Source organism: Pyxicephalus adspersus, chromosome 9 (genome assembly GCF_032062135.1).
Source record: "Pyxicephalus adspersus chromosome 9, UCB_Pads_2.0, whole genome shotgun sequence".
NCBI lineage: Eukaryota > Metazoa > Chordata > Amphibia > Anura > Pyxicephalidae > Pyxicephalus > Pyxicephalus adspersus.
This window is the reverse complement of record NC_092866.1, coordinates 51,476,907-51,503,759: the sequence shown is the minus strand read 5'-3', so window position 1 is coordinate 51,503,759 and position 26,853 is coordinate 51,476,907. Positions and strand designations below refer to the sequence as shown.

Below are 26,853 nucleotides of genomic sequence, written 5' to 3'. Positions count from 1 at the left end.
ATTCTTTATAATGTTTTTTTTTTTTTTTTAACTTCCTCTGAATCAGCATTTGGTTTACAGTTTTGTATATAGGTTTTCCAGTATTGTTTTTTTAGGGTTTTTCAGTATAGGATTTTACATATGCAGATTTTTATTTTATCTGTTGGTCAGTTGAACATGATCGACTTGTATCTTCTATTACCCATGTATACATGTAATATTTATAATAGGCCAGCAGAATGGTGCCACCTTGTTTGAAACTGAACTAGCCCAATTGGTGCAATGCAATTGGTTGAGATGTACTCCATGCATATTAAGATTGTTGCCAAGTCATTACAATGTAAACATTGACCTGTCAATAGCATTACAGTGATACTATGGCTAGCCATAGACAGGGTGGGCAGTCATAGGACCACAATGAACTACAGATCTGTAGTAGGACCATTACATGAACATGCAAAACGGTAATCGTATTACACACTATTACTATTACATAGTATTTATATAGCACCTACATATTATGCAGCGCTGTACAGTCCATAGTCATGTCACTAGCTAACCCTCAAAAAGGATCACAATCTAATGTTCCTACCATACCCATATGTCATTAATACAGTATAGGGTCAATTTTTGGGGAAGCTAATTAACCTAAATGAATGTTTTTGTAATGTGGGAGGAAAACCCACACACACACGGGGAGAAACTGAAAACATCATGCAGATAGTGTCCTGGATTCGAACCAGGGCCTATAGTGCCGCAAAGGCCAGAGTGTTAACCACTGAGCCACCATGCCACCCATTATTAACTATCAAAAAATTATTAAACTAACTTTTTTTTTAAGTCAGGGAAATAAATATTGCATATTACTATTTCATATTTGCATTTGCAACTCTCAGATCCTTTCCAAAAACTTGGAATTAGGGCGGGCTTTTTATCTAGATATATAATATGTTGTGTGAGATGCAAGGTGTAAGATGTAAGGTACATAAGAAAGGAGATCAATTGGTTTAATACTAATTCAACTTAATCAGTTTGAATTCTTTCAAGGTGCCTCCAAAGAAAAGGTGTGCAAAGTCATATGATTTGTTGTAGAAAGCAAATAAAGAAACTTTTAAGTTATATTAAGGATGAGTACAAAAAGAGGGATTTTTGTGCAAAAAAATGAATACATTTACTGTCTGGATCAAGAAAAACACACTTCTATACACACACACATATATATATTTAACTGCTACATTTAGAAAAAAAGTTAATTCCAAGAAAAATTTTCCACTAAATGCGCAATGGTCAGTCTATAAAGAATATTTTATAGGAATTAATCATGGCTCCCTACACGTTTCGCCTTTGGGCTTCTTCAGGGGACAGTTAACAATGAAAGTGCAGGTGTTTGGCGAGGCCTGAGATAGGTTGTAGCACTTGTTAAGATAGTTTAAGAATATAGTTTATTGCAGATTGAAAGAAGCTATAGCGTGAGTAGAAAAGCCATCCTGATTCAGAGATACATCTCTCTAATCATCAGTGAGCATGAGCTTTACGGATCGAAAAAGTCCTGTATGACTGCAGGGAGTGTATCAATCCACAACTTTGCACCACCATGATATTGCTGCTCCTAGTTGCATGTTTAGCTCAGGAACAATATTACAACTACTATTAGACTATCCCGAACTAAAATTTAAATTGAACTTATTTTTACACCATTCAGGAGACTCCCCGCCAAAGATGGGTCCTCATCTAGGCCCTTAATATTTACTTATGGTCAGATTAAAAAACTCAGTGAGTAGGTAAGTTTTTTCTTCTGTGCATTTAACTTCCTCATGACAGGGGAAGAACCTATGGGTCTTACCTTGAGTCCTCGTATTTCCAAAAATTTACCCCCGCATCCCTAGAAAACAACACCACATACAGTTTTGGATAAAAATCGGTCAGAATGGCCTCTTTGTTAAGTACAAACAACGTCTTAATAACCACATTAATACAACATTATTAACTTTCAATGTTCATGAACTCTTTTACAACCTCTAACACTCCCCTACATGGTCAAGGTCCATGAAATACCATATAACACCAACTTCCATTCTTATAGAAAATCACTCCTTTCTGTTTGATAAGGCCCCCAGCCCTCATACACCCACTTTTGGTTCAACTCCAAATTTACCTTAGACTTCTCCATAGGTTAACTTAACCTCAATACACCTATACCTCGGAACACCAATCCTTCGATGGGTTCCCTTACCCAATGAATGTATTTTTCCTCCCTGCCTTCCCCGCCCCTATACCCATTTGCACCATCCACTTCATATTTTAAACCATCATTAGCCCGGTTGGATAGATAACCTTTCCTCACACCTTCCAGCTACAGCTGGAACCCTCTTTCCCCACCTGCCACCTTGAACACCACTGACTGATACCCTTACTCCGCCCCCCACCAATCAGACCAAACCAACCACTCCTACCCTATCAACGCTTAACCCTACGCTCTCTGCAACTCACTTTTCCCCCTGTCATGCAGCCCATCCACCTATTGCTTTACTTCTTTTTGCTCGGGGCTTACTTGATGCATTATCAATCATATCCAAGCTTTCATGGTTGGTAGTTTTAAGAAACCTTTTAGTAATGACCTCTGATACATCATCTGTATGTGGGCGCCAATAAGGAGGGTATGGTGGATGTGTTTCTAAATCTTCAACTTACCAACAAAAAGTTGTTGAACTGGTGAACTACAGCTATACTTGTAACACTTACCTGCTCCTCAGTAAAGCACAGGCATCTCTCCCCTGTGCATGGGGGCAGTTCTGATGCTGGGCGTGCCTCTGTTTCCAAGCTTTATCAACTCCGTCCATGCTGATGGCCAATCAGAAAATAGCCTCTTAACCAGCCCTGGCTATTTAGCTAGCTCTCAGACTCCACTTTGTGTTCGTGCAACAAGTCGTGTCTCCTTTGTGTCTCTAATGTGCGAGCCCTTAATTCTGTGAACTCGTTCCTGAACACCTGCTGCTTAATCCGGTGTTTCCTGTGTCCAGCTCTTGTGTTAACCCCTCGTTGTCCAGTTTGTTGGTTCCCAGACATTTTCCCTATGCTGTTCCTGTCTGCCTGTGGATATCTCTGATTCTCCTGTGCCTCCTGCTGTTTCCAGTGTCTCTAGTGTTCCCTGTGCCCACAGTGGCTCCTGTGTCATTGCTGTCTGTCTCCTGGATCCCTGGCTATTGGCCCCTGGCATGTGACCTGACCTCTCTTGCTTGCTGTCTGTCTCGACCCCGGCTTTCCTTTACTATCCTCCTGCCTGGTGATTTGGTACTGTGCTTGCCCACCCGGGTGTGCCCAAGGACTGCCACCTGCCCGTTAACCAGCAGCGCAACATCCTCACTATCAGAGGCTCTGGAGAAAACCTGGTTACGGCTTAGGCTCTGCGCCTTGGCCCTTCTCAGGGCTCACAACATCTCCATACGCCCCCCTAGTGGTCCTGTCTCTCTGTGTGTGACAATACCTGCTTTAACCTCCCTAGCGGTAACCCCGAGTGGGACTCGGGGTAGGTAAACCTATGGGAAGTAATAGTAAATACAGCCATACCTGATCCGCCAGCATCCTGCGTCGTCCATCACCGCAATCACTGTCTTTTTTCTTCTTCCTCTGGCGTCTTTTCCACACGATGAGTCACCGGGGGAGTTCCAGGTGATGTTGGTGCGTGTGTACGTTGCCGGTGGGGCAGGGCGGGAAATTCAAAATCTATTTGTATTGCATTCAATTAAAAAAAAATAACTGTATTGAGTGCAATGCATTGAATTTATATGTGTAAAAGCAGTACCTTGTATTTCATGAACATTTATTTTACAGTATAATAAAATAGTATAATAATTAAAATTTTAAAAACATAATATATATATTTATTTAACTTTATTTTTACATGATTTTGTGTTTCAAACTTTAATATAATAAATTTTCATAAAAAACAATGTACCGGTTTAGAAATGAACCGCTTAAAAAGTAGAGATAAAAGCAGATATAAAGTCCTCCCTGCTTGTATGTGTCTTTTTTAATTTTGACAAGAGGAAAATATTATCACACCAACAGAATGACACACAGATAACATATAGCAAGTCTCAGTAAAATGATTCATATTGATAATGAAAATCATGAATGTTGATGCCAGTTCGTATGGCTCGTGGTATGGAACATATCATCTCTTAACACATCCAGCCAACATACTGATACCGTGCATCTATAAAAAGCTCTTGGTGACATCACAGATAGACTGGCTTCAGTTCTGGATAATTTGCAGCTTTTCCTAGCTGTCATATATATCATTTGGTATACTCATTGGATACTATGTCATGCTTGTTATATTGTGTCACAATATAAATGAGCCTGAGAAGCACAATTCCAAAAAAAACATGATCATTCCATATTTTAAAGGCTACAAAGGAAAAGCTGTCTAAGTTAATTTGCTTTAGTGCAAAAACAAATGTCATCCAAATGTAAAAGTATGTGACAAACCCAACTAATGCAATCTCATATCAGCTATAAAATGGTGGAGCCCTTTAAATAGTGATTTCAATATTTTTGGATCTGTAGCAATCATTAAAATTATACTGGGCAATTCTGCCATGAAAGTTTTTTTTAAGGTACTGCTTCTGGAACGTGAAATGAGGTTGTTATGTGATGTGGCTGGTAACATTGTCACTTATCCATCCCCAGGTGCCAAGTCTTCCCAGATATGGCGGGCTGGAGCAGGACTGCCATCAGACATTTATAAGCCCCATACTAGGTTCACTTCCTGGGCTTTGCTTCCCATGTCTAAAAGTCCTAGTATTGCAAAAGTCAAACTCTTCTTATTAGAGCCCGGTTCTCCCCATCCTGAATGCAGCCACCTTGGACTGGAGGCTCCACTGTCAGTGCCGAAACTTTTTGATTTTTTTTTAACTTCATTTTTTAAAAATTTTTATGTATAAACATTTTAAGTATTTACATCATTTATTTTTCTATCTCTATTCTCCGTGATGATCTAAATTCTTCAATGCCAATATACTTCTCTTATTGCCTGCTAGCAGTAGAGCTGAAAATGCAGTGCCAATTTTTTTTATATCAATTCCCATCTTCTGTCTAACCTATACTACTCTCATTTATTGAGATTATTTATTGAAATTATTATTGGGGAAGGATTAACCAAAAAATGCCAGTGCCAACTAAGATGTTTTTCTTTGCTTTGTAATGATTTCATCTTTTAAAATAGAGAGAGAAGAGGGAGAACTCCCAATGGAAAAAAATTAAGCTTTTTTCATCTTTGCAGCTGTTTCTAAAACCAAAAAAAAAACTTTATACATATATAATTTGAAGAAACTAACTTGTGATAAGTTACGTCTTGGATGAACTGCTTTATTGACACCCAGCCACCCACAGAAAACAAGAAAACTGACAAAATGGGACAAACGTTATATTTTATAAATTAGTTTGTTCTCCTTGAACTACTTGTGAGTTTTTTATATATATTATAGATTGATAGATAGATAGATAGATAGATAGATAGATAGATAGATAGATAGATAGATTTACTATACTGCATATTTGTAATTTTAATATCAAAGACAGTGAAATAAAACTTGTTCAGTCATTGCTTACAATACATTTCCTTTTATTAAGAACAAAATTATGATACATACTAGGTCTATAGAAATGAAACACAGGGCATACAATGTGTGTTTCTCAGACTGACGCTTTATATAAAATTTAGGAAAATCTGTAACGGTACAGAATATCATCTTTCATATGTCTTATGAGGATGAAACATGCATCACTTACAACACGGTAGAATCTGGACAAGCTTTCCATAGTGTGTGACATTACTGAAAGTGTTTTTTCCTGGGTGATATATACCAAAATGCGGCAAGCTTGCACAACGCAGAAACCAAAACAACCAATCAGATCCCTGCTTTAATGTATTTAGCTGGACTTTAAAAATATCTAGGCATCAAAAATATTTGGCCATAAAAATAGCATTCTAATTCTAATAAATTCTATGCTGTCATTTGCTATTTTTTAAAGTGCAAATCAGCAATAATCTATAGGTTCCCAATGAATTCTTATGGAATAAAAAAAAAATATATATTGTAAGTTTATTGTAGGATGTAGGTAGAGCTAAAAAACCTTAAAAGCTTAAAAAAACAAATAGGAAAATAGATAGTAAACTAAAAAATACATTTTACCGGGATGTTTTAAATCTTACTCATTTTATCCATATCTATGGATTTATTGGAGAGATTTTCCATCACTTTCTGTTCTGCCTGACACCCATCAAGTTGGCAAGAAGAGTGGAGAATATTTCAAACTTCCTGTTTTGATATGTAAATTGAAAAATTGAAAACTAAATTAAAAAATGAGCATAGCAAAAAAGAGTTTGGAGGGTCTAAGTCTTCCACAGTTTATAGAAAACTAATAAAAAATGATCTTAGAGGAGAGTTGGGCTTGAAGATGAAGCTAAATATTTAAATGTGAGCTGCCAAAGCATTTGTATTTTTCTACATTTGGTCCTAAAGTTTAGGTGTTAGATATCTCTCAGTACAGGGCCATAGCTGGAGGACCTTCTTTCTTGGCCCTGATTTTTTAAAGGTCTCCAAGGCTGGAGAGAATACATTTTCATCAGTAAAGCTGCGTGATCCAGCAAACCTGGAATGGATTTCCTAAATGTTATTGACTATTTGTTAGCAAATGTTTTAAATTCTGGACCAGATTCTTGGTTTTCCTGGATCACCCAGATTCACTAATGAAAGTATATCAACTCCAACCTTAGGGAGCTTTAATAAATCAGGCCCATTATTGTCATCTAGCCTGTTCTTTCCCAGCCTGACCATCCCTGGCCCGCAGCTTTCGTACATTGGATTTAAGTTCTTTCAACCATAGTGGATAAACTTTAGATGTAAGTAGGCATTTTTACATTTACATTATTGTTCTTAAGAGCCAACCTACTGCTTGCATCAGGACTGAGGGCCCTAGAAGAAAGTACTAAAGAAGCATGTTGGGATATATTCAGGATGTTACTGCACAACACCCTGCCGGCCCATCATGCCAGTCATTTTTTGTAGATGGAAAGAAAGCGGGTAATTTTTGAAAAATGTCTTGATTAATCCATTGATCTAGGAAAGGATACCAGTTAGGAAGATATAACAGCTAGGTAGCTATACATAGCTGGGCAGATATAACAGACACAAATAATGCAGATCTTTTTAATAATATGCCATCAAATGTGTTATTTTTTTAATATAAGTAGTGTTAGAGGTATCAGCCTCATACGGTCCCTGTAGAGCAGGATAGGAGTGTGAGAAAAAAAAGCAATACACCGCACCAATCATGTGATGACAAAATGCAGGCTAAGTGACAGAGAAGTAAGTTTATCACGGTGTTGCTTCTCCTTTCACTCTCCAGTCTCTGGCTGGGACAGATCTAAGATGACCTGGGCTAAGGTTGGGGGTTTAGAAGACCTAGGTTTAAAAGTAGATTAAATAACCCTGACCATCATTCTACTAGCAGAAAGTAGAGAAAATCTCCAGATAGAAGGTGAAGGCTCAAAAAGCTGGGTTTGGTGTTCACTCTTTTGTTTAGAGTTATTAACGTTTGCCTTGTTATTTTTGACTTGAGTTCTACTTTAAAAATAAATGTATCATGCCCTATTTCCCCATTTGTTCTCATCAAAATGGACATATAGACCACAGGTGAGGAAATTACTGTTGGCTGCCCTGTGAAATTCCCTCCTCGATCTTCTCTCCAGCCAATACCAAGCCAACTCTAAAAAGCCTACACAGACCATGGAGCCATTTATTTGGCTTTGGATAAGAAAGTTCAGCTACAGTAAATTATTACAGAAATATTACCCTCAAATGTTTTTGAAAACCTCTTATTTACTGCAAGTTGACTATGTGCAACATTATTTTAAACCCGCGAACCCCTAACTGACCAATCACAGCTCACTGGTAATGAGCAATTATCCTTCTTGCACTGTGCAAATTTACCTCTATTGGCACTTCAAACTACATCAGTCAATGGGATGTACAATCATGAATGACAGCAGGAGGACTTGATATCAAACAGAACAGAAGGTACAGAAAGAAGAATGTGAAGAAGGGACCAGTAATGGAGCATGAACCAATTTTATCAGACCAAACCAACACAGGCCATACAGATGTCATGTGATCAGGGAATAAATGTGGAACTAAGCAGCATGCCTTTGAAAAACATTCCAAATCTAGTGAAGTCATCATCAGACAAAAAAGGAAAAACATTAAAGGTGTAGAAAGAAAGTAATAAATTACATGTCTTGGGATGATAAAGGGACAGTCCACCAGGAAATAATAATGATGATATGGGTGGATAGTGGTGGGCTAAATAGCTCAATGGCTTTTTGTATCTCCTAAGGAGTCGATCTTCATTAACTATTCCCAGGCTTATATCAAATGTATTCATTCTGGTGTGGAAAATTCTACAAACAAGGTGAGGTGCCACACATTGGCCACAGTTGGCCATAGTCAAACTCTTCTGGAGTTCCAGGGAGATATTAAAAGCTTCAAGGCCATTCAACCTGCCAATATCTATCCCCCAATGAAATTTCAGTTTGGAGTGGACAGACCTTTTATTGAAAACTAGTGCACAGGTAGAAAAACTGTTAAGATTCGATAACCCTTTTAAAATATTTTGCCTTGTGCTAGCTTTGGCAGCACTTATACTAAAATGTGTTGACTTTTTTAAATTTGGCTACAAAAATGACACATGAATGGTTCTTATGAGCTACACCTTTGATTTCCTGTGCAGTAGCTTTCATGAACAATCCCAAGTTATATCTTGTAGCATCCAGACGACTCTTCCTCTCTGGAGTGACAAAAACGCAAATAGCGTGAAAAGCCAGTGCTCACGCATTGCTCCATCCCGAAGCTTCTATATTAAACTCTGCCTTCTGATGGCGTCTTTCACGGAGATGGTGGACCCTTCAAGGAATTGCAAGACCCATTGCCGGTCGCTGCATTTTGAGCAGACCACTGAAGAAAGAAAAGAAAGAAGAGGGAAGGGAGAAAGCAAAAGGAGGGAGGGAAGAAGTAGGGAAGGAAACATGCAAAGGAAAGTAAGGAAGGCGGTAAGGAAATAAGGAAGAAGAGAAGTATGGGGGGTGGAAAGGAGAGAAGACAGAATTTGATGGTGGAAAGAAGAAACCATGAAGGGACATAAAAAGAAAGTAATTAATGAGGGAATAGGTTGTAGGGGGGGGGGGGGGGTGGAAGAATGAAGGAAACACAGGGAGGGAAGGTATGAAGTCACGTAAGAAAGCATGGAAGAAAAGATGTGGGGTGGAATGAAGAAGGAAATAAAGGATAGCCAATGAGGGAGAGGAAAATTGTGGAAGCATGTTAGAAAACAAGAAAGGAAAGCATGGAGAGAAAGAAGAAAGGGGAATGGAGGGAGTCATGGGAAAAAAATAATGGGGGAAGAAATTAAAGTGGAAAAGAGGGATGAGGGGAAAAAAGAACCGGAAGAATCAGAAGGGAGGGTGGAAAATAGGAAGGGAAGCAGGGGAGACAAGAAAGTAGGAAGGAAGTGGATAAAATGAAAGGATGGGAAGAGGGAAGACAGAAAAGAAAAATACACATATTAGTAAATTTACAAGTACCAAATTCCTAAATAGCAAATCTTACATCCTACTTTCCCAAAAAACAAAATCAGTAAACTCCTATTGTCATCCAGAAAATACTACAGCTGTGATAAACTATGAATGTGCAGACAATTTACCTAATCTAAATGATAGAGTTTGTACCATGTCAGATAGAAAGAAGGCCCCTGGGCCAACCTCTGGCCAGACTTTCTGTGGTGTGACACCTCCCTCACATCCATATTTCCGGTGATGGAGCAATCATTTCTATTTAAACAATCATGAGTGTACATAAAGCAATACATTAAACAGGCGTCATTGCTGTCTATCAATCTATTCTGAAAAGGCCACATCTGCTCCCATGACATTAAAGCATCTGTCAATAAGATTATTCATCTGCCAGTCAATCCTCCACAATAGCTCCAATGGTAATAGAAAGTGCTTGCTATTTACTTTGGTGTGCTTGCATCTCCAGAGGACATTTGCTTTATTTATTGTGTTGATGTCCTATCTATAATCTTCAGGTGTGAGGATTACCTTAAACTATATCACTAAAGCATCTGTCTTATCCTATGTAAAGGGAATATGTAGTCTACCAATATATATATCATATATATATTGGATAAATACATGGGGCAGATTCATGTAAATAATCTTAACAATGTATGGTACTGTATAATAACTTTGTATAGACTGTAATAATATATGTACTTACTGGAGGCTATATTGCCTTGGTATATACACAAGCTCTGTTTCACTGTGCTTTACTGCTACTTCTCACAATGCGGATCTTGAAGGTCTATTCATATGCACCCAATGCTTACCCAAAATGTACACTTTTTTTTACATTATATTGAGTAAAAGTTGGCTCACACGTTTTATAATAGGATCCAATGTAAAAAATGTGTATGTTAAGATTAGGGTAATCTTAGGTGAAAACATTTATAAATAGACCCCTATGAGTCAGCTGTCTCAGTAAAAGAACTCTCTGTGTATCAGATATCTAAACAGCTGTTAAGCAGTTCATTAAAGTAGCTAATCTTTCCTGTCTCTAGTGGCTAATCTACAAATCTCTACATTTAGTACAATAGCAAAAATAAGGCAAACATTTACAAATATGTGCAAAACACAATTTATCACTTTATTTCACATGTTTTTATTGCATAGCTAGTGGGATTTTTAATAGCTTTCTATAATGAACAGTTCAGTGTGAATTGCAAAAAGTACTAATCTAGAAATTGAGGAGTCCACAGATGAAAATAATCTCTAAAGCAACCTTTCTAGAGATTTTTTCAAACTTCAAAACTGTTTGACCCTTGAAATTTTGGTTAGGTCTCAGGAAATCCTTATTTGGGGGCAGTGTAAAAAAGGCTAGACGAAAGTTTGCCCCTTACAATGGTGTCTAGAATGCCACCCTTATGGAAAACTTTAAAGAGCATTATTGCCATGGAGTTGGTCCTTTTACATGGCTTTGGTTTCAGAACTATGCAGTCATTATCAAATATGAAGACAATCAGTTATAGCTCAAAGAATCCTTAGCAAACTCTGGAGGAACCCTGATTGAGAAAGGCTGCTATAGAGTCTTTAGGAGTAATCTCCAATGCAACCCCGATAATGTGGGCTTTCTTGGTGGGGGTCATAGCTACGTGCCTGCTAGAATAGCCCACATTTGGGGGTCCCACATCAACTCCTACAGTCAAGGGGTCCACAGTGTCATCCAGCCCAATTTTTCAATCAATCAATCAATCAATCAATCATAGCCACTGCAGCTAAAGTCTCTGAGCAGTGCTGCACAGGAAAGGGAAGTCCTATTTCATCGTCATAGTAGAGAAATCAAGAAGACTGAAGGGACTGAAGCTAAACAAAGGATCCTCAACCCCTCTGGAACCCAAGAAAGGTTAAAGTGCAATACAAACTGGACATGCCTCAGTCCTTCCTGCCCATGGCTGGTATTGCTGGGCGTTGGGGCAATTTCTGGCCATTAGAAAAAATCCAAATCATGTAGAAAGTGATGTGAACACCCAAAGAGGACCCATGGAAAGAGACGACTCATGGTTGCAGACTAATTTTCAGGATAGCTGGCTAGAAATTTAGGTAAGTGCATTTGACTATAGCGCCATCATCTATTTAGAATTCGGGAGCGGGTTTGAGTTTTGTTTCACATTAGTTCTTTACATCCTTAAAAAAACTCAAAATACAATTAAATATGTTTCTACTTAAACCAGAACAGTACAGGATGGGTTTCTATGGGTAAACATATGTCACTTGCTCCTAGAACCATTTTACTGAATATTTTTGTAAATGATGTACAAAAATGATAAATAAATATATATTTATTCAGGTAATATGAAACATTACACTTATATTCACTGTCAGAGAACATAAATACATGATAATTGCACATTATGGCTCTTTTGAAAATACAATTAAAAAATATTTGGGAAGAAATCTCTTTGTTAGCAGTGGTTCCCCATGGTGAACACAGGGCCTCTGCCTCTCTCTCTAAACATAGTCTAACAATAAAACAAAACTGTAAGCAGCATCTGCAACAGAATGATAAATACTGTATATGAATATTTGTAAGTGTTACAAGCTAAATCTTTAGAGGAATGGTGCAGTCGACATGACTGCCAAGCTGTGAGTTGAGATATTTACCATACAGTGACAGTCGGCAGTCATCCTCTACTTGTTCTCAATGCTAGAATAGCTCTGAGATCTCTCGAGACCTGGGACAAGCTTTTAGTTATACCTCCACTTCAAGACCTTTCCATTCAACAGTCTTAGAGTGCAGGAATCCAAGATGCCAAGAGCTATGTTATTGTACTTGTCTTTATAAGACAGTAGACTTGGAGATAGCACATTGTATAGTATAACAAGCATGTTCAATTATGGGGGCTGCCCATGTGGAAATAATCAAAACATATAGAAAAGGAAACCAATGTTGAATGCAAAGCAGTCTGGCTAAAAAAGAAAGTTTCAATGTCAATGTTATGTTAGTATGATGTGAATTATAATTACATTGCAAGCACTATCTGTAAAAAGCATTGTTATTTCAACTTAACATGCCATGCATTCATATTATATTTGATATTGCTACTGAATGTTTTACACATTCCTACAATATTTTGTGCAGGAGTGTATTGTGGACATAGTTAGCAAAGGACTCCTGTGCAAGAACAGTTTTCGCCCCACATGCTATGAATGTCCATGTACAAACACTTGTTCTTTGTATGTAAAACATGAAGGTGAAGAGCCATTTCTGATGTCCTGAGCTCACTCATAGCCAAATATATGCAACTGGGTTCAGCCACCAAAACCCCTTTACTTCCTGTTGAAGTTGGGATTAACCAAGCAAAATCTTTCTGTATGTCAAAATACCAATTTGGCAGAAGTAATTAAGATTCTTGATGTATGACACCACTTTCAAATTAAAAGCATGATAAGAACAACATAAAGAATACCTTTTGCTGCCTACTTGCCCTTGAAGTGAGTGGTATCCCAGTCTTAATATCCGTATTAGAATGTAAGCGCTCCTCTCTGAGCCACAGTTTATGGATATAGCCCTCTAAATCCCACAGGGCTTTTGGACAGTCTACACAAATGTACACACCCGTATTCTGGAGTTGACATATTTAAAGGACCCACATTACAGATAGAGAGAAAGAGATGTGTGTTTCTAGCCAGGATAGGGAAAATTTTGTCTAGTCTTTGGATGTCAAGGTTAATCTATGTGAATTATCTGACCTTACATGATATAATTTGCACCGGTCTCCATACTATATAGTTCACCAGGAAATGAACACAAAATTGTTTGATTTTTGTTTAGAAGTGTATTCTGGATCATCTATATTTAAACACTGCTCATTGTATAGTGAGAGATAAATTCCTGATAGTGATCAGTGAAAAATATTTTACCTCCTGGATTAATTCACAAGGCAGAAAATAATTTGCGTGTGACCTCTGTAACATTCACATCACCAAAAAGTTTCCAAAAATTTCAGAAATTAGGTTCATCATCTACTTTTGATTTTGCTAGAACAGAGACCTAGGGGTTTGGGAAAAAGAGCAACTATATATGGATGAACTAAAAGTTAGTGTTTACTGTAAATTTGAGAGCCGCTTCTTCATCATTAATCTGAGAAACACAGAAATCTGATGGGAAGACACTCTTAGAATGGACTGTAGTGTCTTCTCGTGAGATTTTGCCTGCTATGCCAGAAGGGCATTGGTCATCTTTGTCTAGGCACTGCAGGTAGAAGATGGATATAGTTTTTCCCAGAAGGACAGTGAAGTCATACCCAGAATTACAGAAGATAGTGAGGTATTTTCCAAAATGTTTTATTTTCGTGTTTGTTTTTTGTTTTTTTTAGCAGGAATAGACAATTTTGGAAAAGAGAGAAAGGGGTCCAAGAAATTTTTTTTTTTAAGTAATATGGATAAATATAAAGTTATGCCTTTAGGGGTAAAAATACCCAAGCACTATGCAGTCCAGAGGAGATATAAGGTAAATCATAGGCTTAAAATACCAATTTGCAATTCCAATTAGCATCCTATAACACCAACAAAAAGACATATTGAATATGCAGTTCTGCTTGGTGTCCTTTTAGAAATTATATCCCAGAAATAGAGAAGGGCAGTTAAATTAAAAGGGCGATCCAAAATACCCAAGAAAAGGCCAATAAACTAAATACCTTAAGAAGAGGCAACTCTGAGGAGTTATGGTATTGTATACAAATATATATTTAAACAGTCCATTTAGAAAATTCAGTGGTTCAATTTTACATTTAAGATCTCCACCAAACACATGAGGTCCCCTCTTAAGAATAGAAGTATAGGAGGTTTATTCACCAGGAAACAAAATATAAAGGGTTACTTACATTTCTAAAAATACATAGTAGAATGTTGATCCAGGAATTAATCCGATTGCCATTAGGGATCAGGAAGGAATTTTTTCCCTGTTGAAGTAAATTGGACCATGCTTTATAATGGTTTTTTGCCTTTTGCTGGATGAGTTAGGGCTTCTGAGATAGCACGTTTTTTTTTATCCTGAGGTTAATTGCTATGGATACACGACTTTCTTTTTCAAGCAGATAGAAGGGCAAAATACAAACAACCTGAATGCAAATCAATAACTACTTAATGCCACTCCACTCACAGCTACATTCTTTAAAAAGGTTGCAAAACACCTTTATAATACTCATTTATAGACAGTCGCCTGACCACAAACCCTGAGCACTGTGCCTACCTTGGCAGGTGGTGGAAGGGGACTATCACAAAACTGGTATTTAATATCGATGAAAGTTATGAAAAAAAAAACATAGCCAAAGTGCAGCAAGAAGGAACATTTGGGGTGGTAAAGTTGGAACTTCCCCTAGTACAATGCATCAAAGAAACCGTCCAGGTGACGACAATGCTAAAGCACTATCCATTTGCATGGAGTTATTATTTGTTGTCGAAGCATAATAGGAATTTGGCATGATCAACAGGGAACTGGCAAAATGCACAAGTAATTGCTATATAACAGCAAATGCTATAAAACGATAATTTACATTGGAAGATTAAGTGGTTATAAAATAAGCACATTAAGAACAAAAACAAGTTTGGTAATTAACTGTAAACACATTATAAGTAGGGCCAAAAAAGTGACTCTCTCCATAAAATAACAGTATGGTGCTAAACACATAGATGTCAATATGGGTGTTGTTCCTATGTGTGCACAAAATGTGGAGTATGGTTGTGGGAATTCATTTATATCCAGTAAAACTAGCACTTGTTAGGTTTTAAACTGATGTTGGATAAAAAGACATGGATGTCAATCAGCCATCCAATTCATCCACAATGGCATCCAATAAGGTTGACATATGAGTTTTATGAAACTATGTCATTTGGGTGCAACCTGGAATGTAAAATGGCCTTCCCAAAAAATGGCCCATCAGTGCTGTCCCATTGGAAATCTACTGTCCTGATTTCGGTACAACTCAACAACAACATTTGGCTTACACATAAATTACCTTAATTCACAGAAGCCCAATGGAAAATGTAGGAGGGTTTAATGGAACCACTTGTTATGCCTTATGTGAGCAGAGCACAGGTTCACTTTGAAGTTACATGGCATTAATTGCACTGTGGAACTTTCTCTTCTAACTTTGAAACTAATTTACTTTTAATAATAACAACTAATTTTTTAGACGAAAAAAGTTTAAAAAATCTCATGTCCAAAAATAACTAGGGTGTGTATGTTATATTGCTTGGAGACACTTTTCCTAACTAAAATGTACTTCTAATTAGAAGGCAGTGATTCATGCTTAGACACCCTAGGTTTTGCTTTCAACAATACAAAGCTGAAATGTGTGGAGTCTAGTTAAAGTATTGTCAACATACTGTATAATTAATTTTTTGTGAATTTACAGTTCCTTTTTGTGGCTTTACTTTACTTAAATGATTATCTGCCTATGTTACTGTGAGTGAAATGAAAATCAAATCAGTGTTTCCGCCATCTCCAGCCTAATGTTTTTGTACATTTGGGGTGCAATGAGATGGATGAGGGTTCTGTTTTCTGCCAGGTCTATTTGGAGGTTCAAAGTCCATAGTCGAAAGTAATGAATAAAAAAAGTTCCAATCCCTTTTAATCATAAAGGATATTTTAGTGAAGGATTAGCCAAACCCGACACATTTCAGGCTAACCCCTTTCTTCAGGCTAATTCTTGTGTGTAAACAGAAAGTAATATGAAAAGATAACACTTATTGTCATATAGGAACCAAGGCTGATTAGCATTTGTAAAATGTCCACATGGACCTGAAACACAAAGATTGGGGGTGCTAAAAGTTCTACAAATCTATTTGTGGCCACCCAAGCACACAAATGACAAGCTGAGCTGGGCTCACATGCTCTCATGCCATGCTAAGGTGGACTGAAACTGCTAAAAGTGAAGGACTTTGGTAGTGGCAGTGGAAATAGAGATTCCCCCTCAAAAAGTATTAAATTGTATTTGACTTCACCCATCCAAATCTTTGTAAGCACTTCTATAGATCACACAAAAAGTTAAGCTGTGCAGAGATAACATTTTGTGCATAATTTCCAACAACGATGGTTTGGTTCTTCTTCCTCTGTAAAGCTAAAAGGCTGTGAGCTTCTGTAAGCCTAATAATAAGTACTAACAACTACAAAAGGTAACAGAAAAGAAAAGTATGTAAATGGGTGAGGAATGCTTCTTTATTTAATTAAAAATATGTTGTTGCCATCACACTTGGGCTCCATGATGTCCTAATGTCCATGGAGACTGGCCTACCCCACTACATTTCTAGCTCTAGGGCTGATACTAATCAAAACGCCCATTCTTTAAGTTATGTGTTGTCCACTTCTGAAACAGATGTCATACAGTATGTTTCCCCAAGGTAAGGTTAAACTTATTTAATCGAAAGAGAATGACGTTTTCCACAGTCGAAAACCCCATATAAAAATGTTGTCATTCTTACCTCTACAAGTGGGTGCCAGTGAGCGATGGGCTTCCTGGGATACGACAGCATTTCGTTCCAATGCTCTCGGCCTAGGCTCTCTGCATCGTTGCCAACTTGACATACCCCGATGACCTCATTGTGACCTACACTGTGAAAATGTTACATAATGTTTTTTCTGTATGCAGTACAAGGAGACATCTTTAAATAAATATGCCAATGACCATATCCCCAATATATTAAAATAAGGATTTTCATTAACAATGTTACTGTTAGTTATGAATTTATAAACATTGTCTTGTTAATAGCTTGTTTAAAGCTAAACTCCAGGCAGATACCAAAAAACAACATGTTGGTATTTAAAAGTTTTTCTGGAGTGTAGCTTAAAGTATTGGCCCTAAACAAATATATGTCTTGGTGACATATATCTTCTGTTATTGCTTGAAGAGCAGAGTTTTGAGAGAAAAAGAGAGTTTTGGCATGGTAAAAGTAGGCTCGACTAGTACTCATACGTAAAAACTGGTTCAATATTTTTGGGAAATCGGAAACCTTTTCATTTGCCCAATTTTAACAAAACATTGTAGCATAGTGAAAAGTGGGAGGACAAATTAGAGAGTGATTGGCAGCATTAACTCAATTTCACCTGGAATGGGGATTAAAAAACCTGGAGGAGGTCACCAATGACAAGCTGAGCTGGGCTCACATGTCTCAGCTATGCTAAGGTGGACTGAAACTGCTAAAAGTGAAGGACTTTGGCGGTGGCAGTGGGAATAGAGAGTCCCCTTAGTCCAAAGGTAATTTATTTCCTGCATATTTGGATTTCCAGGTCCAGGGTCTATTGGAAGGAATGGGTGGGCCAAACACTCTATCTCTTTCAAAGATCATGATAAAGAAGATGGTGTGTATTGGAGCCCGAGGCCATGTGGCTCAGGCAGAAAGACTGTGTGAGGTTTGTATGTGGGGGGAGCCAAGGTCTTCAAAAAATTCAGGAGGACCATTAGCTCTGGAGAGATTGAGCCAGAGAGTGCCAGGAGGCTACATATACTTTAATTACATGATGACACTGATCTCATGCAAGCGAGGGCCATGGATTTTACTTTTTTATTCCTATGATTGGAATGAATAAAAGTGGACAGAGGGCCCTGAAATATGAATATGACTCTCAAGTATACCTATATACAAGCAGTCTATTTGATGCCAATCCCTTACAACATATAGCAATAGAATGGTAACATTGTTTGTATTTTACATGCCTCTTACATTATCAGGCTGTGTACTGCAACCTTAACATTATCCTTGGCCCAACCAAAGAAACAAACATGAACAAGCTGACTATACATAAAAAACAGCCTTCACATTCTTGACTTCCATTGAGTAGGCACCGGTAATTGCACTGAATTCATTGTAATATCTCACCGGTCATAATCCATCACTGCTATTAACAAGCTGATCTGATCAATATTTTCTGGCGGCACATCAAACACTATGGCTTCATTATACACTGGGTTTAATGTGTTCCTTTTCGTTGATGTTTTCCTTTTCTTCAGTCTCCTTCCATCACACATTATCGACACCTTTACATAAGGATCTGTAAAGGAAAGACATAAATATTCGTATACTGTATGACCGGCCAATGAAGAATACAAATAAGATGTTGATGGAGGGATCAGGAGACAGGACAACTACATGTTTGTGAATCACATCATTTGTTGTAGTCCCAAATAATGGCCAATTAACATAGCACACATTCAGAAGTGACTTGTTAGCAAGGAAAGTGGAATTATGGGCAATGTAGCCATATATGAACACATAGGACTCCATAATGGCTAAATAGAAACAGTTCATCAAAACATGGTAATAAAAACTAGGTATTTTCTAAAGTGAAAGAGTCATCATGTTATTCTTAGCACTTTGGTATTTTAAGTAAGATGAAGTAATAACTTATGGCTAGGTCAGTGGAACGTATCTGCACTAGTTGTCACCATACCTTTCATTTAGGTCTTGGGAAGGCTGACTTCCCTCACAACATGGCTTATCACAAAAATGTGTGGAGGATTTTGGCATCACAAACACAAAGTGAAGACATCACCATGGCTAATTTAATCAAAATCTCCAAGACTGGAGAAGATAGACTAGCAAGTGAGAACCTGGATATCTGACAAACCTGAAATGGATTTGGTCCAGAATTGAAAACCCTTGCCAACTTTAAGCAAATGATTTTAAAGAAGTCCATTCTTCGTTGACAGTTTGGAAGTAGGTGAATGACACCTTTAATGGGCAGTCACCAAAGGTTCCATGTGCAAGAGCAATTTATTGTGCATTATCATTCATGCCACATACAACCCTGTAGAAACCTTATTCAATGTGGATAGAATAGATAGATGAAATAGATAGAAAGTAAATTATTTACAGATTATGTGCAGGAATGAAACAATATGGCTAATTTAATTATTTAAAGCAATGTTTCTCAACCTTAACATGGGGTACCACCTTGAAATAACTTTCAGGCCTTCAGGGAACCTCTCTACAATTGTTATATCCACAGCACAGTACATTAGTGTGGTGGTCAATTGGAAGAATTCCTCTTACACTGCTGGCCAGTGGGAACACTGCCACGCTTACAGATAGCCAAAAAGATCATTGGAATCTGTTAAACTGAACATAGAGTCACAAACTGCTCATTGCTTAAGAAACAATACCCCATGCCTTTCTTCAACAGTGGAGGGTCTCTTCATCCCCAATCTATCCCACAAATGGAGGGGGCTTATACTTGAATCTGTAAACTCACCTACTGATGTAATTTCATGTCGGTCATGATTAGCAATGTCCAACAATGTAAATTTGCCAAATTTAGAGTGCTAAATGACAGAACTTGTCTGCAGCTACATAAATACTGCAAAATATTTCTCATCTTTAGTTACTGCTGTGGATTTTGCAGTGTAGTCTACTTTGTATGTGAGTTATTTGAAGAATTTAAGTCTTATTTATCAATGCATAAAAATGTAATTTTCTAAATGAAAATTGAAGATCCAAAGCAAATTGCCCTTGAAAACACATTTTAATGCTTTATTTAAAAAGTTAATTTTTCATTTGAGATATGACCCTTCAGTGATTTTTAAGACAAAGCTATGATTGGGGCTTTGAAAATTGACTTGAAAAGTTGGCAGCCACAGAATTCAATGTAAATTTGGTTTATTGGATAAACTTGGATTGAATTGAATCTGGGCAAATTCACTCCTTCCCCACCAATAATTCATTGTGGTTGCATTTTTTACTGGTTCTATACTGCAAATGACTCATTAAATGATAATATGTGCAATAAAATAAAGTGTTCCTCTAAGCTTCCTTTGGTTACTTCAAAGCCAAACCAATATTCAAGCTCAAATGGCAGTTAAAATCCTTTTAGTATTTTGAAAAAAAAGTCTGTTTCACTTTTAGAAGTTCAGTCTCAGGGAGCTTATAACCTGAAGTGACAGGTATATTTTATTGTTCATAAATTACTGGTTGTTTCTAAGAAAAAGATCAGCGACTGGCATTTCATCCTTTACTGAAAGTGCAAGTTCACCTTTAGAGCAATTTCTGTCTGTAACAAACATGCTGTCTGTTCTCAGGTTTTCTTAGCAATATTTAATCACTGTTTTCTACTAATGATTCTATACTTCAGAGTTTTGCTGGTTGGCATACATACACAGTGCCTCCATTGTCCCTATATATTGTTGTTAAAATGTGGATGTAAATTCCATATCTGCTGTATAATCTACCTTTTTAACTGAAAAACACTTGGTAAACCTGCCATAAAGGTTATTTTTAAGGAACTTCTTGTTATAGTGTGACCAATAGGGACTTGTGCTACCAACAGAGACTACAAGGCGCTATTTCAACACATTAGACAGTCATGGTTGTCATCGCCCTGTAAAACAACATACAGTTATCCTACTGTAGGGTAGTTGAAGGAGCAGCAGATGAAACAAAGAATGCCCCTAAAAATGTAATTAGTAAAAAAAGCTTGGTTTATACTTAAGTGAAACCTAGCGGCAAGTCCTGGAACTGCATTTGTCTGCATTCACACTTATCTTCAATGCCGCAGATCAGTTTATCCCTCGCGCGTCGTCCCGGTATCAGAGGGTACTCCTCTCTTCTTCCAGGTTCCTCTTGCGTCACCCAAATACGTTCTGCACAGGCGCGAGATCGGGTGACGTAGATTGGAAAAAAACCTGCACAGTGAGATCGGCAGATTTTTTTCCGATTCATGAATGGGCTCCTTCTGCACATGCCCGAGATGCAGAAGGAGCAGCCAAGAGCCTCCCAGGATGCGTAATGTAGGTACCCCGGGAGGCTCTGCACTCCCATTCATTTAAACAAAAGTTTTACTTTAATCTCCCTAGTGGTTCCTTTCTTTCCGGTTTTATATGTCTAAAAGCGTACATTGTTTTTCACGAAAATTTATTTTACAGTATAATATAATTGTATGAGTATAATAAAGTTTTAAACACAAAATCATGTAAAAATAATAAATTAAATAAATAATATATATATATATATATATATATATATATATATATATTTATTTATTTATATCTATATATATTTATTTATTTATTTTTGAATAAATATCATACTCATACTATTTTATTATTCTGTAAAATAAATGTTCATAAAATACAATGTACTGCTTTTACACATACAATACAAATGGATTTTGAATTTCCCGCCCCGCCACGCTAAATCACACGCAGGGTTACTGCTAGGGAGGTTAAATAAAAGGGTTGTCTACCCTTTTATGGAAAGTAAAAATTTTGAGTTTAGGTATGCTTTAACAGATCAGAGCTGTTGAAGACAAGTTATTTGTAAAACTCTACGTGAGTGCAATCTACTGGTGGGACAAAAAGATCATTTAACAGCAAGGTGACCCATCATACCAACTCAAATGTACAAAATTTTTTACCCTGTATAAAGGAGGGAAAAACTGACAACTGAGCGTGATGTTATTCTTTTTCTTTTTAAATAAATATTTTAAAAAACCACACCGTTGATGTAGCTATCATATTTTATTGCCATTTCTATTGATTACTGTTTTAAGTGTTAGTAATAATTGCTTCATTTTGTGCTCTAGGTTCATACTTAAGTCAGTGGGGTTTTCCTGGTAAAAGTAGGCCCATTGGTTTATCTTTGAGTACATACAGTATTTTATTTTTTTTAAAAATACATAGCAATTGTTATAGCAAACAAAATATCATACATTTTTTGACATGTCTCCAATAGAGCTCTTTTTATTGGGCCATTGTGATTACTTACCAGATGCCCCAGTGATATCCATGGCCTTAAGGTTTCTAGCCTTTATGATGGTGATGGTAAGTCTTCCCGCAGTAGGGAGGTAGCACAACGAGAACATTAAATCTCCAAGGTCAACATTATCCTGCCGAACAAAAAATATTTGACATTATTATAAAATAAAAAGCTCAAAGTTATTAAAACCCTTTTTTTATTTCTCATTTATGCCCAGAAGTGGCCTAAAAATGTAGACACAATTGCATAACAATAACATATTGCTATCAAAAGAAGTAACTAAAGAAATGCACTCAGCAGCTCATTTCTAAACATAATCATTCATTGCTGCCCTGAAAGGTTTAATCATCTGTAGACTGTGAGTCATACTATACATAAAAAGTGACTGCTCAGAATCATAAATGGCAATTCACTGTATTATCCCTATATCATTTCTATTGCTCCTATATCATGCAAACAGGCAGGTAGATAGGTCATTTGAATGTAATCATTTGAATCATTTGTGATATTTAATTTGTAGTCAAACACAACCAGTAGGGTAAAAAACATAAGGCTGAACTCTAGATAAATGGCTGAATTGCCATTGGTAATAAATATACCTGCTAAAGAATTTGTATTTCTACCCAGTCTTGAGATTTACCCGGATTTGTCACACAGAAAAGCCTTGTCTGGCAGAGCAGGAGTCTTGATATTTCTTTACTACAGTTAAGTTATATTTACAAATCCTGTTCATTTTGTAGTTTTGTACATGCATTTCAGTGCATGCTTAGCCAGCCTAGTGAAAGGAGAAAACTGATGAGCCCATCTGTCTTTCACTCCATTCTCCTTCTCCTCCAGCATACTCGCACTGCAGGACATCTAATGATCTCCTTTTACTGCTTCTTTCTCTCCTAGTTGTCTTGTACAAGGACTACAAGAGGCTGATAACTGTTGGTATAAATGTCCCATAAATTGGAACTATACTAAAATAAAAAAAAATTACCCTTACATCCGCAGAGCCCACGATTATGCGTCATCCTGGAATCCACTATCGTCCTGGCGTGGAGGAAGCGTCTCTTTCTCTGTCTTCTTTCTTCTTCTGGCTACGTCACCCAATCTCCCACTGTACAGACACGAGATCTGGTGATGTGGCCTGCTCCAAATGGGAGAAGAAAAAGAGCCAATCTCACGGCGCATGCTTGAGATTGGCATTTTTTCCAATTACTTGAAGGAGCCCATTCAGCGTATGCCCGATCTTGAAGAATGAGTAGTCGGGAGCCTCCTGGGATGCGTGACGTAGACATCCCATGAGGCTCTGTGCTCCCATTCTGGGACAAAAGGGTAGGGCTTCACTCTTTTTTAAAAAACAGGTTTAAAAAATTACCCTACAATAAAAGGTTGTCTACCCTTTTATGAAAAGTAAAAATTTTGGCGATAGATCTGCTTTAAATTTCCTTCTACTTTAAAAGCCAACTACTCTAACAACTACCTTAATTTTCAAGTCGCCTATGCTACCCTGTCTAGTGCATTAAAGCTTTTCCAGAGAAAATATCATCACCACATGTATGCAACAGGCCCATTCATTCTCTCTTGGTGGCATCCAATGGTCCAGAAGAATAACTGATAGAATAAATATTGCATGCACATTAAAAGAGCTCATTTTTGCTAGAAAAGCTGTGGGGCATATGGTGGCGATCAAGGAGGATATAAAAGTATTTGAGCTGGTGGATCCACTCGGGAGTTGATAGGGAAATCAATTGAAGAACAAATTGTTCATAGCCTGGCTATAAGTATGTTAAAAATGGAGCATGAACCTTCTAGAATGGCATTTCCCCAGGCATGCGCTACTGGGGACTCACACAGAGAGGGAGCATGTTAAAGATAAGAATCTTTTTTGCTCCCTCCTTCAACATACACTGAACTGAGATTCTGGGCCTGCAATTTTAAAATCATTTTTTAATTCCATTCATCTTTATTGAAAATTGGAAGCATGTTTCCAAGGTGCCATATCCAGCAGAGCCAGACTTCTCCCATGACCGGTTTCATCCACTTTACAGGGAAAGAGTGTGAAAAAGGTCAAGGAGCAGTGGGAAAATCCCATAAAAAAGAACCTTAAATGTACAAAACAATTAATTATAAAACCCATTTGTATTTTTAAAAAAACAAGTATGGCTTACCCATAGAAACAATTGGACCATGATATGCATGCAAAATGAAAACTGTTGAAAAGGCTGAGCAGCCCTAAGACTGCAAGATTGAGGAGCTGGTGGGCTGCACTCAGGGGGAGGGAGAAAATACGGTAGGTAAAATTGCAAACTGTCCGTCATCTGGCTATAAGATCCCTTGGATCTGGTGTGCACTGAAATGCTTTAAAATGAACTGATATAAGGAAACTCATATATTATTCAATTCAATTATATATTGTACATGCTGATTACCCTAAATCCTATAAGTATGGCATACTCTTCATAACAATGAGTGTTGTTTTACTTTCAAATAAACTGAGTTTTGATCCTTTATGCATTTTACCCCATAAACAGATAATGTTAATAATGTTTCCACATCGCTCAAGATTTTCATAGACATGCATGGGGTGCCATCGATAGAACGAACACTAGATCTACTACATCTCTAGAAAGCCTTGCACATACTGCGCTTTGAAGTTAATCCCTGTGTGCTTTTGTGTAAATATTAAAATATAACCTGACAGTGCAGAATGCATTATTTCTGTTTATGCAATGTAGAATTTACATGAAAGATGCCAATCCTGCATGCTTGTCTTGGAGCACCGGGGGAGTCCAACCTAATAACCAAAGCACTGCTGTGACAAGCCACACAGAATTCATGAAGAATTCAAAATTTGTATTTTTTAAATCAGGTGTCTTCTTATCAGTTCGTTCTGTATTCATCTGTAAAGCTACAAGTAAAGGTGGATTAAACATTAGATTTAATAAAAAAAAGCAATAAGTATGAGGCTAATCTATTAAAAATAGAGGATTTACCATCAATAATTGATTAAATATTGATCAAGAACTCAGCTTCGATTGATATGCAGCAGGGAGTGCTTCCTAACAACTGACAATCAATGAGAGCCTTTCCTGCAGTTTATACTATTAACATAGAGATGCCAGTTATCAATATCAATGTTGAAGAGATCTCCAAATGCTGGTGGTTTGTATGGATTGCTATTTGCTGCTTATTGGCCCTGCTGATTGATTTTTGCTACAGAAGGCATTTTGTAATTTAAAGTGGACCTAAAATAAAAGATTTACCTTACATACAAAAAGTGTGGACAGCCCTTTTATTAAAGTTAAAAATTATGTTCTTTTTTGGGGGAGGTGGTTTAAAACCGTTTTTTATTAAAAAAAGTCCTCCTGACTGGCTGCGGTCGATCCGTCCTTACTACTACACCCCAACGGAAACACTTTTTGTAGAATAATGTGTATTTCTAGGGGAATCCAAATGGTCTGGAACATTGAATAGAAACAAGAGCTGTGCTTATTGGTAGAAGAACACATACTGATCCTATGTCAAATATTGAGAATCCTTGAAAACATAATTGATATCTAAAGGAGAGGAAACTAGATCTCAATACAAATAATTAAGTTTATATCAGATATGCCTATGTTTTGGAAATCCACCACTATAAGGGTCGCCCCTGCGCTCTCTTGAACGATTCTCCATTACCCCCAGGATCATAATTTCACTAACAGTCAGATTTGAAAACATTAATATTATCCAGTCAGGTTTCCATAAAGCATTCTAAGAACTTCAACTGCTGTCACTTACTGAGTGTTCTGGGACTAACTTTCAGCAGACACCAATTGTTGGTCTCCTAAATCCCCTGAGGAAGCCCTTATTGGCGAAACGTGTCGGGATTGAGACATTTTCAGCTGACATCCTTGATTTGTAACTATTCATTCTCAGTTTGATACAGAAATCTAGCATAGCAGCACTGTGTTAGTGAAGGACCTAGCGCAGTGGAATTATGTTTAGTTTTTAGTTAATTACAAGATTACCTAATAAATTAATTATTTCTTTTACATAATTGATACATTGCCTGTAAAAGCCTCTGTTTGCTTTATTGACCCTACATACACATTACAGAATTACACTCAGCACAGAGAACAAGGAAAGTGCTACTGTGCTACTTAGTGTAGAAAAAGGAAGAATTAAATCCAGCTTGTATACCAAAAAAGTAGTAATATGCAAATGTTGTCCCTATAGAAAATGTAACTGAAATAGCAAAATTTATAGTTACTGATTTCTTTCCGTAAATATTATTTTTGCAAGAGAGCGAGAAAGCTGGGCCAGGTCTATACTGTAAGAGTGGAATCAGGAAAGTAGGGAGAATGGGTGATAGAAAAAAAGCAGGGTAGCTCCTTAGGTTTTAAGATTGACATGGCTGTATATAAGATCACATGGAACCATTTGAGAATGCTCCTTCCTTTAAAACCCAGGCAGATATAAACAAAACATTTTAGAAACAAAAGAAAAAAAAACATAGGAAAGTATCTCTGTTTTTATTACGA

The 26,853-nt window shown here is 37.2% G+C and overlaps 1 protein-coding gene across 3 annotated transcripts in view; it reads right to left on the bottom strand.

Moving 5' to 3' along the window:
* Positions 1 to 5,588: 5,588 nt before the first annotated feature.
* The window catches only part of SYT9 (synaptotagmin 9), a 99,221-nt gene continuing 77,956 nt past the window's right edge, over positions 5,589 to 26,853 (bottom strand). Inside the window, exons 4-8 of one of the 3 annotated variants that reach the window (XM_072421897.1) lie at positions 22,352 to 22,472; positions 18,473 to 18,644; positions 17,078 to 17,207; positions 14,479 to 14,556; positions 5,589 to 8,996 (exon numbers count right to left, since the gene is read on the bottom strand). In XM_072421897.1, coding sequence (XP_072277998.1) covers positions 8,928 to 8,996; positions 14,479 to 14,556; positions 17,078 to 17,207; positions 18,473 to 18,644; positions 22,352 to 22,472 — 570 coding nt within the window. In that variant the 3' untranslated portion in view covers positions 5,589 to 8,927. The remainder of the gene's footprint in view (positions 8,997 to 14,478; positions 14,557 to 17,077; positions 17,208 to 18,472; positions 18,645 to 22,351; positions 22,473 to 26,853) is intronic. The other 2 variants (XM_072421898.1, XR_011922163.1) reach the window with 2 other exon arrangements.